At 46.7% G+C, this 16,052-nt stretch overlaps 1 protein-coding gene across 2 annotated transcripts in view; it reads left to right on the forward strand.

Moving 5' to 3' along the window:
• aplp1 (amyloid beta (A4) precursor-like protein 1) overlaps positions 1-15,258 on the forward strand; it is a 38,452-nt gene extending 23,194 nt beyond the window's left edge. The window contains exons 2-17 of one of the 2 annotated variants that reach the window (XM_076975871.1): positions 2,484-2,669; positions 5,045-5,174; positions 6,206-6,318; positions 6,952-7,148; positions 7,763-8,100; positions 9,241-9,347; positions 9,538-9,612; positions 9,809-9,967; positions 10,099-10,227; positions 10,676-10,775; positions 10,967-11,134; positions 11,562-11,585; positions 11,675-11,742; positions 12,098-12,163; positions 12,313-12,456; positions 12,727-15,258. In XM_076975871.1, coding sequence (XP_076831986.1) covers positions 2,484-2,669; positions 5,045-5,174; positions 6,206-6,318; positions 6,952-7,148; positions 7,763-8,100; positions 9,241-9,347; positions 9,538-9,612; positions 9,809-9,967; positions 10,099-10,227; positions 10,676-10,775; positions 10,967-11,134; positions 11,562-11,585; positions 11,675-11,742; positions 12,098-12,163; positions 12,313-12,456; positions 12,727-12,825 — 2,103 coding nt within the window. In that variant the 3' untranslated portion in view covers positions 12,826-15,258. Of the gene's footprint in view, positions 1-2,483; positions 2,670-5,044; positions 5,175-6,205; positions 6,319-6,951; positions 7,149-7,762; positions 8,101-9,219; positions 9,348-9,537; positions 9,613-9,808; positions 9,968-10,098; positions 10,228-10,675; positions 10,776-10,966; positions 11,135-11,561; positions 11,586-11,674; positions 11,743-12,097; positions 12,164-12,312; positions 12,457-12,726 lie in introns of both variants that reach the window. The other variant, XM_076975870.1, reaches the window with a different exon arrangement.
• Positions 15,259-16,052: the final 794 nt, after the last annotated feature.

Consider the following 16,052-nt stretch of genomic DNA (forward strand, 5'->3'; position numbering starts at 1 on the left):
AAAACCCATGGAATATCTCCAAATTAAGGATATAATGACCAGCGGTCAACTGGTACAAAGACAAGGCATATATAGGCAAACAAACGACCCTCAGGTGAGACGGATCACGGGCTCCGCCCACCTGAGGGACGCACATGACGTCACCAAACAACAACAACAGCCGCTGTGGACGGAGGCGGCCAGTAGGGGGCCGCCTCACCGTGACACTTCCAATAATTTCCATTTTAACTATTCATTTAGATCAAGGCATTTTCCATTCAACATTATATTCTAGGTCCTCCAGTAATGGTGCCTATTTTTCTCATGTTACAGTGTATAAATATTATAGTTCTCACAGTTCCACCCACGATGACAAACCTAAAATCGGTCCTCTCTGTAAGCAAATGTTTCTCTTCATAGTATTTTACAAAACCCCTTTAGGAAAAGTGGTGTGTAGGCAACCATAGGTGGGTGGGAAGTGAAGCGCTGACCAATCAGACCCAGCCCAGTGGCTTCTGTCCCCTCCCCTTTTCTCCATGTGCTGGGTCGATGTACCTAAGTGGCCTAGCAGTCAATGAGCTTGTATTGGTACCTGACTGCAGCTCAGGGTTAGCATGCGCTCTGACTGTACGGGTGTCCCGGGGGCCCTCATCCAGGATCGACAAATACACCCCGGATCAATAGCAACATCCGAGAGAGGAGACGGGGACGGGAGGAGGGAGAGGAGGAGCAGAAGGAACTAGGAATGGAAAACAGGCAGAGGGAGAAATGAAGCAGATGAACCAATGAACATGGCTGTGAGGGTGTGAGGGCTGTGAGGACCATGAGGGTGTGAGGGTGTGAGAACCATGAGGGCCGTGAGGGTGTGAGGGCCGTGAGGGTGTGAAGGCTGTGAGGTGCTGTGAGGGTGTGAGGACCATGAGGGCTTGTGGCACAGCACGAGGATTTGGGGTAAAGGGTCAGGAAGAAAACGGAGGAAAAGTTTGCTATGATGACACTGCGATTCCAGTATTGTAGTTTTTTGAGAATGACAAGAGTCTCAACTAATCATGGAGCAGCTTATTGATTTTGCCCTAAATGAGTGACATTTAAATGAGAAATTACATAGTAAGTAAATCCAGCATGATAAAAAGTTTATTATCTAATCATCCCATTAAAGAGATGAGAGGGAAGGACTCTGAGATATCAAGGGGGGAATCAGTGATTCAGATGGACCAATGCAAGGAAGGCTGTGTGGATGACCTGTGTTTGGTGGGCTGTGTGGATGACCTGTGTTTGGTTGGCTGTGTGGATGACCTGTGTTTGGTTGGCTGTGTGGATGACCTGTGTTTGGTGGGCTGTGTGGATGACCTGTGTTTGGTTGGCTGTGTGGATGACCTGTGTTTGGTGGGCTGTGTGGGACCTGTGTTTGGTTGTCTGTGTGGATGACCGGTGTTTGGTGGGCTGTGTGGATGACCTGTGTTTGGTGGGCTGTGTGGGACCTGTGTTTGGTGGGCTGTGTGGGACCTGTGTTTGGTGGGCTGTGTGGATGACCTGTGTTTGGTGGGCTGTGTGGATGACCTGTGTTTGGTGGGCTGTGTGGGACCTGTGTTTGGTGGGCTGTGTGGGACCTGTGTTTGGTTGTCTTCGTTCTGTCCTAGAACTCTTGAGTACAATCCTGTCATTTTCAGCATAAAAAGAACTTACTGCTCTCTCTCTCTCTCTCTCTCTCTCTCTCTCACACACACACACACACACACACACACACACACACACACACACACACACACACAGAGAGAAAGCTTATCTTGCAATATGTAAGAAGAGAGCTGTGCAACTGTGCCAAGCTGATCAGGCCATAGTCATTTCCACCTAGAGGTCTACAAGTTCGCAGTATAGCTTTACTGCCAGAGGCATGTGTATTCACCCCCCCCCCCCCCCCCCACATACACACACACACACACACACACACATAAATACAGACCCACACACACATACACACACACACACACACACACACATAAACATAAACCCACACACATAAACACAGACCCACACACACACATAAACACAGACACACACACACACACACACACACACACACACACACACACACACACACACACACCCTGGCTCACTCCCAGTGGTTTGATAGGAGAAGGATAAGCTGCATTCAGAGTAATCAGTGAGACTGCCTCTCTGGCTTATTGTCAGAGTCAATAATGGCTCAGCATGTTATATCTCCCTCGTTTCCCTGTGCAGCAACTGATAAGGACGACTGTCTTCCTTCCTCCCTCTCTGTATCTGTCTGCCTCCCTCTTCCTGTCTCCCTTACTACACCTTTAATCTGCCCTGTTTTCTTCGTTTTGAATATCCTGCCTCTTTCATTCCTGATTTATTTATGTATTGCAGTTGTCTGGGATACCAGTGTTTTCTTAAATTTTCCATTTTTTTAAAAGAAACATAATGATGTCCAGAAACATTAACGGTCTCCTTCTCTGTCTCTCCTTTACTGTCTCTGGCAGGGTCTGGCCATGACGGAGGTGAATGGACCCGTGGGAGGCCCCCTGGTGGTGGAGCCTCAGATTGCGGTGTTCTGCGGGCGTCAGCTCCTACACATGAACATCGAGACGGGCCAGTGGGAACCGGATCCACAGGGCCGCCAGGGCTGTTTCACGCAGCCCAACAAGATCCTCTCCTACTGCCAAGAGGTACATCTACCCCACCCAGCCCCACCCAACCCCTTCCCTTCTAGCCCAGCCCCGCCCCCAGCCCAATCCCTCCTCTCCTGGCCCCGCCCCACCTCCCAGCACAACCCCTCCTCTCCTGGCCCCACCCCACCCCCCAGCCCAAGCACTTATCTCCTGGCCCCGCCCCACCCCCTGGCACAACCCCTCCTCTCCTGGCCCCGCCCCACCCCCCAGCCCAACCTCTCCTCTCCTGGCCCCGCCCCCCCAGCCCATCCCCACATTTCCAGGCCCTAACACACACATATCAGCCATATGTCTAACATATGAGAACCCGGCTATGGGCAAACGTGCCAAGGCCGTGCCGGAATATGGTCTTCCTGGAACACGATGTTAGTTCAGGCTCCAGGTGGAAGCAAATAACCTTTGTGGAATTAGGCAGGCAATAAAATGGCGATGATTTGCACCATCAGTCAACAAGGGAGATTTATTTTCACAGTGCCCCTTGGGCAATAACATATTGCTCAGCTAACATACCACAGCTACACCGTTTGCTCCTTCTGAAGAGGATTTTGGCTCCCTCCTGATCTCATCTAGTGGAATTAGGGATGAGTGATGATACTGCCTCTCTCTCTCTCTCTCTCTCTCTCTCTCTGTATGTGTGTGTGTGTGTGTGTGTGTGTGTGTGTGTGTGTGTGTGTGTGTGTGTGTGTGTGTGTGTGTGTGAGTGAGTGAGTGAGAAGGAGAGAGCAATATTAGAAATTGCAGTGAAGTAACACAAAGTTTTGAGAGAAACTAGTACATACTAGTTATATACATACTAGTTCCTTCCAACACACACACACACACACACACACACACACACACACACACACGGGAGAAAAAAACACCTTTTTCGCATTCCTGCACTGCAACGTTGTCACTCAGACTAGCCGAGGCGGAGGCTCAGACTCGTGAGCTCTTGCCGGACCGCGTGCGGTCTGCTGGCTCGTGCTGCCACACTGCACATGCGCGGCTGGCATCGGCGCTCGCGCCGTGGAGAGCTATCGCACGATAGACTTAATGGAATGAAGTAGCCAAAGAATATGTCATTTCCTCGCTGGATGCGGTTCAGATTAGCAGGCTGTCGGCCGACAGAGAGCTCTCTCGCTGCCAGAGTGCGAGCAGAGAAGAATAATCCCTCGCCATATGCCTCCGAACTGAGGGGACTGGGTAGCTGCGTCGCTCGCCTTCTGGTTGTGAACGGGCGTGCGAGCGTGCGAGCGTGCAAGCGAGCAGCGTAATTGTTTTTAATGACTCACTGTAGCCGTATCGTTCTGTGCTGCTACATTAATAACCGCGACGTTCATGTGTGTCTGCGCTCTGCCAGATCATGTCCTGTGCTTTCTGAACTATACAAATGGAAATATCTATAGCAGAATTGGTCAGACGCATTACCAGAATGTGCGGTTTCCTTTCATATATGTGAGACCCTCTTCCACCTTGAACAATGACATGAAAAACAACAAATGCTTAATTTCTACAGTCAAAGATACAGTCAAATACATTGCAATTTGTTAGTACAAGGTATTTCAAATTTAAAAGGCATTATGGATTCTCGCCTGTATTTTTGTAGCTGGGAAATACGGAAGACAATTTTGTAAAGGAATTTTAGCATAACCTGCTGGTCAGACGTATAGAAATGCAAGCAGTGAGCGCACAGAATAATGAGCCCTGGGTCTATATTAAGTTGATATCAGAATAGAATCGCTGATCTGAGATCAGTTCCCAGCGCCTGTCACAATGCCGGTCAGTGCCTGCTCTAGCAGATCTGAGATCAGTGTTGTATGGGCAGAAGAATGCAATTCTGTGTGGATACTGCAGGCTTAGCTCGGATGACTAACTCTAGTGCTCCTCCCCAGTAAGCTCTAAAAATAGCCACTCTACAAATACAACAGCCTTAGCATGGAATGAATATGCTTTCATACAATGTCTTTAAATCATTGTCTTTAAGCAATATACTTAGAGTTTTCCTGCAGGCAAGATCTCCATTGGAACTGCAGATTTTAATTAATGCAAATTGCTTGACTCTAAATTTGCATTCATGACTAGACGTTGCAGTGTAAATGGAGATTGTGGCTGTGTTTAGTAATTAACGAGGAGATGTTGCACTGTGTGTGCATAGGGAGTGCATGTGCAATTCACGAGAATAAAAGAGTTTACACTCTTACACCGAGTTTACACTCTTCCCTCTCTGTCCCATCCCTCCCAACTGTCCTTCATTTCTTTTTATCTCTCCATCCTTCTCTCCTCTCTCCGCGCTCCCATCTTGTTCGTTCCTGGCTCCTCTGCCCTACCTGACCGCTCCCCTTCCGTGTGTGTGTGTGTGTGTGTGTGTGTGTGTGTGTACGTTCCTCCAGATGTACCCAGGTCTTCAGATCTCCCACGTGGAGGAAGCCTCCGCCCCCGTCACCATTCCCGCAACATGCAAGAAGAGCTGGACTCACTGCCACAATCGCCCCTTCATCGTTATCCCCTACCGTTGTCTGGGTAAGGCCTCCACCCGCGGGATCTCCACCCGCACCACACCCCACCCAACACAGTCCAACACTCACCCTCCTGGGACATAACATATAATCATCTAGGGAAGCGCCAAATCATATATTACGCCTCTAGGCACTCACCATTTGGGACGATATCATGATTCAGCAATATGTATTAAAACACGTCAATCAGTGGAGGGAAGTGCCATGACTTGCATAACAGTCACGTGCCATTTCGGTGGTCACGGTCCGCATCCCGACCCCCTTTAGCGCCGTTCTGCCCTTTTGATGCGAAATGTCAGACGTGACTCTGAACCCTTGATCTCTCGAGGACACTATAGATTGTAGCATAAAACCACAGCGCATCTGATGACTCAGTGTTAATCGTGACGAGCGAGCGGCTCCCCACCCGACGGTCCGCGTTCTCCGCTTGCACGTTGCCCGTCGCAGTTTCTCCGGTGAACGTGCCGCATCAGCTAAGTGGCCATCTGCATCTGCAGGCTGAGGCTTCTGCTCTCGCACTTTTTCTCCGCCGTTTCTGCCTTGATTTGAAATTTGCAAGTACCATTTCGTCTTCGCTGTCATTCTGGACCTGCCTGCCATCTGCGACTCCTCGATACACCCCCCCCCACACACACACACACATACACACACACCGATCATATTCTTTCCCCTCTCTCTCTCTCCCTCTCTCTCTCTTTGCATCTATCTTTCTGTCTGTCATACAGTTCATTTAAGCTCAGTTGATTTACTGACGTTGAATATATGTTGTGCGATATTGACAAAGCCACATACATGTCATTTGGAGTATTTACATTGATGGGCTGTGATATGGATGGTAACTATAACAACAATCTGAACACCACAATAACAATAATGAATAATAGAATTCTAACAGAATATGAACTCTCACTCTCTCTCTCTCTCTCTCTCTCTCTCTCTCTCTCTCCTCTCTCTCTTTCTCTCTCTCTCTCTCTCTCTCTCTCTCTCTCTCTCTCTCTCTCTCTCCTCTCTCTCTCTCTCTCTCTCTCTCTCCAGTTGGGGAGTATGTGAGTGAGGCCCTCCTGGTTCCAGACCGATGTCGCTTCCTTCACCAGGAGCGTATGGATTCCTGTGAAAGCTACGTGTACTGGCACAACATCGCCAAAGAGGTGAGGGTGCGGCGGCTGGCACTCACGTCACTTCTGCAGTGCTGCCTGTCACCGCCGCGCTGGGAACAACTACTCCAAACACTGCAGGCTTCTGTTACTCAGTCAGGAGACTGAATAAAATATTACCATTCTTAACTACCGGGGGGAAATGCTTTAGAAAAAGTCGTTCTCCAATGGCATGTTTATGTGGAAAGCCAGTATGAGTTTTCTGGAACATTCTTTAAGATGTTCTGTAAGAGCAGGAAACTTCTCTTATCCTACTTCTGTCATTTGTCTCCTGTTCGCTATGCCCCCACCAGCTCTCTCTCTCTCTCTCTCTCTCTCTCTCTCTCTCTCTCTCTCTCTCTCTCTCTCTCTCTCTCTCTCTCTCTCTCTCTCTCTCTCTCTCTCTCTCTGTCCCCCCCTGGTTTTTTACAAGCCGTATTTCTGGCATTTCTAGGTCACTTCTCTCTTTGTTCCTGCTTTGGGCTATAGAGTGTCCAGTGCCCAGAACAGATTAAACAGACCTCCAACTTCCCTACTGTATACACAGCCCTCTCTCCCGAGGAGCACTGTATAAACTATGACCTTCACGATGTCTCTTTGTGCTTCCTGTCTCTCTGTTCTCCTCTTCCGCTCCCTGTCTGTGTGCAGGCGTGCACTGCAGACAGTTTAGAGCTGCACAGTTACGGAATGCTGTTGCCATGTGGTGACCATTTCCGAGGGGTGGAGTACGTCTGCTGTCCAGGAAGAGGCGGAGCGAGTGGGCGTGGTGAAACAGAGGGCGGGGACACTGCCCAGGGAGCGACTCCGCCCCTAGTGTCCATCGCTGGGGAGAAAGAGACCACAAGGTAAATTATCCTAACCTGACTTCTTCAAGGGGTTTGTGTGTGTACTCCCCCGAACTATTAGCAAAGGAATCTGTAATACATGCATCCATAATATGACAATGATGAAAATGTATCCTCGTTTTATGCTATTAAATGATTACATGGGGCAGTCTGTGTAAATTGGATAGCAACTTTATCTTTTGGAAACAGTACCCAGATTGGGAATATTTAATCTGGTTTTGGTTCTAATTTTGCAAACTGTGCTCCCCTGACTACGCTCAGCTCCATTCTAGCTGTTGTCCATAACAGCGTCTATCTAACTGAAGTAGCCATTGTCTCACACTTATGTGGTGGGATGGAGGGGGGGGGGGGGGGGTGAGAGGGCATTTCTGGGAGGTTATTTTTAATGTTTTGTTTTGTAGCAGATGTTAAGCCAGCCAGCTGTTTCTTCCTGTCTTTGTTAAGCTCATAATAATTAGGTAATAGTGCAACTGGATCCATGGGAATTTCTTTTCCCACCATACCAGGCAATGTAGATGTAATCTTTGTCCAGAGGACGCAGATTTAACCACATTCCCACAACATGTGTTGGAAGGCTCCGATCTCAGCAGCATCTGGGCTTTTTCCTCCTTTAGTGTGAAGGTGACTCCGCCTACTCCAAGCCCCTCCCCCGAAACCGACATAGAGGAGGATGACATGGAGGAAGAAGAGGAGGCCATAGAGGAGGAAGTGGAAGAGGAGGAGGAGGAGGAGACCAACGAGCCAGAGCAGGCGGAGGCCGAGGAGGAGGAGGAGGATGAGGAAGAGGAGAAGACGGCAGCGGCGCCGGCGGTGAAGGACCCTGAAGAGTACGAGTACTCCATCGACTCTGGCCCCTACCAGGCCACGGACTACGCTGAGAACTTCTACTATGAGAAGAACTCCCAGACTGACAAAGGGCCAACACCACAGCCCCAGACTCGGGGAGACAGCTGTGAGTGTAACACCCCACACACACACACCACACACACACACACACACACACACACACACACACACACACACACACACACACACGCACACACACACACGACACACACACCATCACACACACACACACACACACACACACACACACACACACACACACACACACACACACACACACACACACCATCACACACACGACACACACACCATCACACACACACACACACACACACACACACACACACACACACACACACACCATCACACACACACACACACACACACACACACACACACACACACACACACACACACACCATCACACACACGACACACACACACACCATCACACACACAACACACACTATCACACACACCACACATACCATAACACACACCACACACACACACCCCACACACATCACACACACCACACATACACACACACACACCATCACACACACACCACACACACACCATCACACACACCACACACACCACACACACACACACACACCACACACACACACATCCACCCAAACACACACACACACACACATTCACCCAAACACACACACACACACACACACACACACACACACACACACACACACACACACACACACACACACTCACACACACACACACACACACACACACACACACACACACACACACACACACACACACACACACACACAGAGTACAGATTTGATAGTGCATTTGTTGTGCCTCTTTCTCAGCTTCATTTCAGGCTCAATAACCCTGAGTACTCTCAGACTGCATCTGCATTGATCCCCTCTGATCATTCATCACTCTCTCTCTCTCTCTCTCTCTCTCTCTCTCTGTCTCTCCCTCTTTCTCAGTCTCTCTTTCTCTTTCTATCTCTCTCTTTTTCACTGACACTCTCACTGACTCTCCCTTTTTTTTCTCTCTCTCACTGTCTCTCTCTCACTCACTCTCTTTCTGACTCTCTCTCTCTCTCTCTCTCTCTCTCTCATTCACTTCCTCTCTCTAGCTCACTCAGTGCCTTGGTTTTCTCTTTCCTCTCCTCCTGCTCTGTTGAGCCGTGGTAGATGCAGCGTGTGTTGATTGCCCCTCTGTCTCTCTCCCCTGATGGCAGTGCCAACTCTCCGCCCTACAGATGGAGTGGACGTTTATTTCGAGATGCCCAGCGATGACAGCGAGCACGCTAACTTCCTCCGGGCCAAGATGGACTTAGAGGAGCGGCGGATGAAACGCATCAATGAGGTGAAGAGTACAATACTGGCTCCTACCTGTACCTGAGATCATGCTGGTTCCTACCTGTACCTGAGATCATGCACATGGCTTATTTTACTACCTATCTAATATTTGAATTTGTATTACACTTGTTTTTGTCAAAAGAGCTCACATGATGTGTGTGTGTGTGTGTGTGTGTGTGTGTATGTGTTTTTGTCAGATCATGAAAGAGTGGGCAGAGGCCGATAACCAGTCCAAGAACCTGCCCAAATCAGACCGTCAGGCACTAAATGAGGTTAACAAGCCTTGACACACTCTATTTCCTCAAACATATCCACAGCTGAGATGAATGCAGTTGTGGACATGCCAAGACCATCATGGTGTCAACCTTTGCATTTGTCCTTCTTTTAATACCTATCCCCCTCTGTCCTTCCCTCTCTCCCTCTCTCTCCCTCTCTCCCCCTCTCTCTCCCTCCCCATCTCTTCCTCAGCATTTCCAGGCTGTTCTGCAGACCCTGGAGGAGCAGGTGGCCGGAGAGAGGCAGCGTCTGGTGGAGACGCACTTGGCCCGCGTGGTGGCCACCCTCAACAACAACCGCCGCCTGGCTCTGGAGAGCTACCTGACGGCCGTGCAGAGCGACCCGCCACAGGTGCGCCACGGCGACGGCGCCCACCACACACACACGGGCGTGCTCCCCGCAGATTATTGATACCTCGAAAATACGCCACGTAATCTCTCTAACTGTTTCATCCTCCCCGTCTCGCCCCCGCACTCACACAGCCGGAACGCGTGCTGCAGGCCCTGAAGCGCTACATGGCTGCGGAACAGAAGGACCGGAGACACACGCTGCATCATTACCTGCACATCGAGTCCGTGGACCCCCAGAAGGCCGAGCAGATGAAGTTCCAGGTGCCCTCCCCCCGTCTTCCATGCATCCCATCAGCCTTTCTAATTAAAAACCTCCGTCTGGTTCTGTTGCGTATGAGGTTGCACGCTGAAATGTACGGCGTGTGTCTGGCCAATAAGATCTGGCCACAGCAGCAGTTGCACCAGTTCTAAACTTGGATCTTTCTTTAATCTGCCTCATTTCCACCGATGACACTCTCCCACCACTTTGCGTTACTCCTAATGAGAGTAGTGATCGGTCTCATTCCTTGTGTCGCACTGATTAACCATCGGTAAGAGCAGCACAGCCTCCGTAGCACACCTCCGTCGCAGAGACTCGAGGGTGGCTACCCCATGGCCCTTATTCCCAGTTTTATTACACAAGATGGTCCTGACGGTATCGCTGGAGCTTTGATCGTTCTCGTACCGTAGTGGCTCGTGCTGTAACAGTGATGTCTGCTCATGCGTGCAGGTGTACACTCACCTTCACGTGATTGAGGAGAGGATGAACCAGAGCTTGGCTCTGCTCTACAAGGTTCCCGCCCTGGCCGATGAGCTTCACGATGAGATCCGTATGTCCCCCTTCACCCTGTCCTGAAGCACCTTGTCTTATAGATAGAGATCTTCCTCGAGAGTGTCTTTAAACTCGCATTAGGCTAAATAATGACATATTTATATACTGCTTTCTTGAAACACTTCCCTTGTCCATCTGTCTCTCTGACTCTCTCTCTTTTCATCCCCTTCTCCCTCGTTCTGTGTCCAGAGGAGTTGTTGCGGACGGAGCGGGGGGACATCAGTGAGCTCATGACCACCTCCTTCTCAGAGACCCGCACCACAGAGGAGCTGATGCCTGCGGAGAGCGAGGAGGAGAAGGATGATGAAGAGGAGGAGGAGCGGGCCTTCCAGAGCCGCCCATACCCACCCCGCATCGGTACCCCCACCGCACCCGCCAACAGCTGCCAACGTCACGTTAATGCAAAGTAGTTGCTGGTAGATGAGAGGAAGGAGCTCACCTTGCCGCCATGATTACTTGGTTTGCTGGACCCAAGGCAGAGGTTCTGATTCTTGACGTCCTCGCTAATCTCTTTGACTGAGTTTCCGGGCCATTATTCAGATCATGATTTAAATTCACTTCAGGGCCAGAATGCAGGATAGTTTTCATAGTTCCCTGTTGTAACACACCTACTAAACCTGGCAGCTAATCTAAGGAGTTGGACCGGATGTGTTTAAGTAAGGAAATCCCAACTGTGCTGGACCGCAGGTGGACTGAGAGAATTGATACACACTTATTAGCATCTCAATCCTAACTCTTCCGTCTTTGTCTTTATCTGCTGTCTCTCTTTCATCATGCAATCAAGACCCACAGTCCAGCAATAAGAAAAGTAAGACCCATCACCCTATACCATGCCTCCATTTCAAAATGACTTTTTCTGAGTGTTTTTTTACAGCTAATTTTATTCTCTGCCCACAGCGTCTGCCGTAGACGAGTACGATTACACCACATCTGAGAGAGGTCCGACATACGAATATGAGGAGAAGGTAAGAACATGCCATTTGGTAACAGCTACATAACCCCACTCAATAAGCATTATTAAATTAATAAATGCTGGACCTTAATGGTCAGCTCAATGGTCTCTTCATGACAATGCGACACCGTTGTTTTACCACTAGAGGTCAGTAGCAGGTTACAAATCTATGAAAAATAAGCCCGTCAGAGGACAAAAAAGACACGCTTAGTGTTTACATCTGTTCTTTCATTGGAAAAAGTATCCTTGTATATGCAAAATGAGATTGTTGAATTGAGTCTAAAATAAGAATACTGAGATTGGATGTAGTTAAAAATATTGAGGCTTTTTGGCTGGTAATTGCCTTAATGTTTTTCTGCGATCTTCAGATAAACACCTCAGTGGAGTTGAAACAAGTGGTCTATAAGTCTCCAGGAATCCAGAGAGATGAGCTGGTAAGTTTAATAAAAGTATGATCTATCAAATCCAATAGAACTATTACTTTGACAGAGGTGCTCTCCTACCTGCCTGAGAACAAGTGGATCACATAAAGATCTCCCTCTCTTTCTCTCTACCCTTCACTCATCCTCTTCTCCTTCATCAGCAACCAGATGTCTTGGAGACGTTCAACCGTGGTGCGATGGTGGGGCTGCTGGTAGTCGCCGTGGCGATCGCCATGGTGATGGTCATAAGTTTGTTGCTAGTGCGCCGCAAGCCATATGGCACCATAAGCCATGGCATTGTTGAGGTGAGTGACCCCGCCTTCAAACACAAACAAAATTATAAATGTTATGAATTACATATACTATAAATTATAATTATATTAGATTAGATTAATTCGATATATTAGAATTATATATTCTTTTTTTTTTTGTAGCCCTAAAACATATTTTCAGTTTGAAGGTCATCTTTCTTTTACAAATCAAAAAAGTAAATTTTCTAGAGTGAATTTACTAATGATAAATATGTCAAATGGAATGGTAGTGTACACACAGCCTGTCTGTCCCTCTCATCGCAGGTCGATCCGATGCTCACCCCAGAGGAGAGACAGCTCAACAAGATGCAGAACCATGGTTACGAAAACCCCACCTACAAATTCTTTGAGCAAATGAACTAAGGCAAATGACCACACCCCTACCGCTCACTTCCTGTTTACTAGCAGGGGTTTCCATAGCAACCTTCCCCTCCCTGATAACTGTATGTACGTTTCCATGGCTAATGTTCAAATCGAAAAAATCAAACGTGGCACGCCTGTAGGGAGTTCGCACTAAAACGTTACCCAAGCGCTCTCCAAAATGCAGAGAGAAATTGAATAAGAAATACGGGGAGTAAATATATCAGTCTGGTCTCCTCAGAAATGATTAACTTTTATTTAGGGGGATGATGGGAGTGGGGTGTTAATAAAGCCTCCAGCTGCCTGTCCAAGCTCATGCAATCACACACAACGCAGAGCAAGACCATTGCAACTGTTCCGTTACTGCTGGGCTCAGTGTCCCTCTTTGGCTCCGAATATTTGTTCAAAAATGTGTTGGAAAGCACCTTTTTCTGTTTCATTTCCAAAACGCTTATTTTGTGTGGAACTGTGAAATGGATGAAATAATATATTTTTTATTTCAATGTGTATATCTGTGAGGGAAAATACATGTAGCCCCGAAACTAAGAAAGCCCATACACAGAAACGTCAATGTCAGTTGAATTACTGCGTCCATAAGATCTATTTGTTCATTCATACGGGGGGACAGGAGACTAGCGGTCAGTTCGTGGGGGAGCACCTACCTTAGCCATCTGTCACTGCAGCATCAACAACACTCATGTGAAAAGAATCACAGAATGATTGTTGCAAATCTACCACAAACCTAACCGATTAGTGCTAAAGTTTTTTTATTATTATAAAAAAAAGATTGGAGTAATCTTCAGTCCATTAGCTAAAAGAAGAGCATGCTGAATTTGGTGTATGATACTATAAATGTACTTGTGTTCTTGTTTTGTTTAGTTTTTTTTTGTTTGTTTTTTTTTGTTTGTTTGTTTTTTTTGCTTATGAATGAAACTAAAATGTCAAAGACAAACATGTATATATAACTGAAAAGGTAACTACAATAGACGTTTTTATCGTTCATTTCAGTGCGACTTGTGGAATATTGAACTTTAGAGATGACTTTGTGCTGCTCACACAGAGAGAGAAAAACAATTTCTTAACATGGCTGAAAGAAAACGGACTGTTGTATAAACCAGCACAAGACGATGACACAGTAACTTGACTGAATGTATCTTTAGGTAGACATCGACTCCTTAAGATTCTTATTTTTCTGACATGTACCAGTCTGCTCAGTAGTCAGTAGTTTAGCTGGACCGGTTAGGCTCTTTTCATATGATAGTTGAACGCCATCGCTAACCAATAGTCTTTAATTAAATGGCGTTTTAAAGGTGGAGCAGTTTAAGTTCCAGTTTGAAGACTCGCCGTCGAAGGATCGATGGTAGCATAGTCCTGGTCTTCTGACATGTGGCATTAGTCTGCTAGCGGAGGTTTCATGTTCCTTGTTAGTCACGTTTTTAGTTCTAGCACGACGGCGAGATATTTTGGTGTCTTTGCTGTGATGACACTGCTTTAAAAACGAACACATTACTGAATGTTATCCTGCAGCATGAGGAACATCTTTGCGCAGAAATCACTTTTAGGAAAAAGATCAGAACTTCCTCTCAGAAAACGATGTTTCTCATGAACAGTTCAGTCGCCAGACGCTCCTTATCCGTGGAGCTGAAAAAACGCAGCCAAAACCATTTTTACTATCAACACTTTTTTTCATCAAGCACTTTTTCATAATCTAAATCAACTTGTAATAACTACACCATAGGGAATCATTAATGAATTCAGGACGGTGTCCTGTCTGTCCGCTGTCCTGCTTCCCACAATACCTCGGGCAGATGTCAGCGGGAGTATGAGATAGTGATTTGCTGTGCGTTAGGAGGCATCTCTGTCGACAGGCTGATTTCTATTAGAAAATTGTACATTTCTTCATTGGCTTTACACAGAGAACATTCCGGAGTCTTGGCTGCGTTATCATAGGTAGAAAGTAGCCAGAGTCCAGTGTGTAGACTGTACAGTCCCATTAGGATATGGGGATGCCAGAAGCTCTTGATAATACACACGTTTCACATGTAATAAGGAATGAGACCAAAACAAGAACACGCTTGGCCCTTTCATCAAAAGAGTCGATGTGTCAGTAACACTTCACCTGAAGGATGCTACTCAAGGCATAATGCACATTTATAAGGCACGCATAACATTTTTGTAAGCTAAAAAGACCTCTTCATAAATCCTTACTAAGACATCCACAGAGTTAGCTTGTTCTGTGTCACCACACGGCATACATCTGTGTTATGTAATATTTATAGTGGACTACGGTATATTCTGTCAACATGTTATTGTCTGCAAAAAGATTTATGAATGTTCATGCATTACCATGGTAGACTTGTCTTATGAATGTGTTTTGATGGCCTGATCTAGGATCCTTTACCTAAAGTGTAGCCCCAGTTTTTTAACCAGCATTTAGCAGAGTTAGAACAGCGTATTCTATAGTGATTGAATTTCAATTTGTATTCTTCCTCTCATGGCAAAAACACTTCTCCCGTCCCTATGGAAATGTAAACAACGTAATGGAGATTTAACCGCTGCATTATTGCCTTTTTCAATGCTGGGTTTTGGATGTAATTATATGTATTTTTTATTTATAAGTCATTCTCAATTGGAGATTGGGTCATGCTTCTTTGCCCATTAAAACATTGGTGCTGTTTGCATTGGGTTCCATACATATCAGAAGGATTTGATTGAAATCTTGCTGCAAAATTAAGTAACTAGTTAACTAGGCTATGAAACTAAGCACAATAGCATCCAAATTATTTCATTCTCATGAACGAATTATAATGGTTCACCAGTTCTTCAAGATGTTCCTCCACCATCTCCTTAAGAGCTTTGGTTTCCTAAGTTTCAGAACGCTAATAGAATTGGAGAAGACCAAGGCAAGATTTATTCTAAAATATACTTAATGTCTTGTAAGCCACATTACAAAATAACAACCCGAGTAATTATGAACAATATGTTGCTTCACTTTTAAAATAAAATGTCGGTGAACCAGTGCTTTAAATGATATTGCCCGTGCTTCATTTGTGATTACCATGATTAAACTGATGCAGAAACGTAACGGTTTTCCAATCCTTGACAATATGGTCAAAGATTCGTTCTGGTTGTAATTGGAAGCTGTATTTTTCTGTATTCTTATTTGCTGTATTTCTAATGGAACTAATTGGGATGCATTGTAAGAGCAAGCAATCTAAGAAGTGGTTTGG

The sequence above is a fragment of the Brachyhypopomus gauderio genome, chromosome 16, assembly GCF_052324685.1.
Source record: "Brachyhypopomus gauderio isolate BG-103 chromosome 16, BGAUD_0.2, whole genome shotgun sequence".
Taxonomy (NCBI): Eukaryota; Metazoa; Chordata; class Actinopteri; order Gymnotiformes; family Hypopomidae; genus Brachyhypopomus; species Brachyhypopomus gauderio.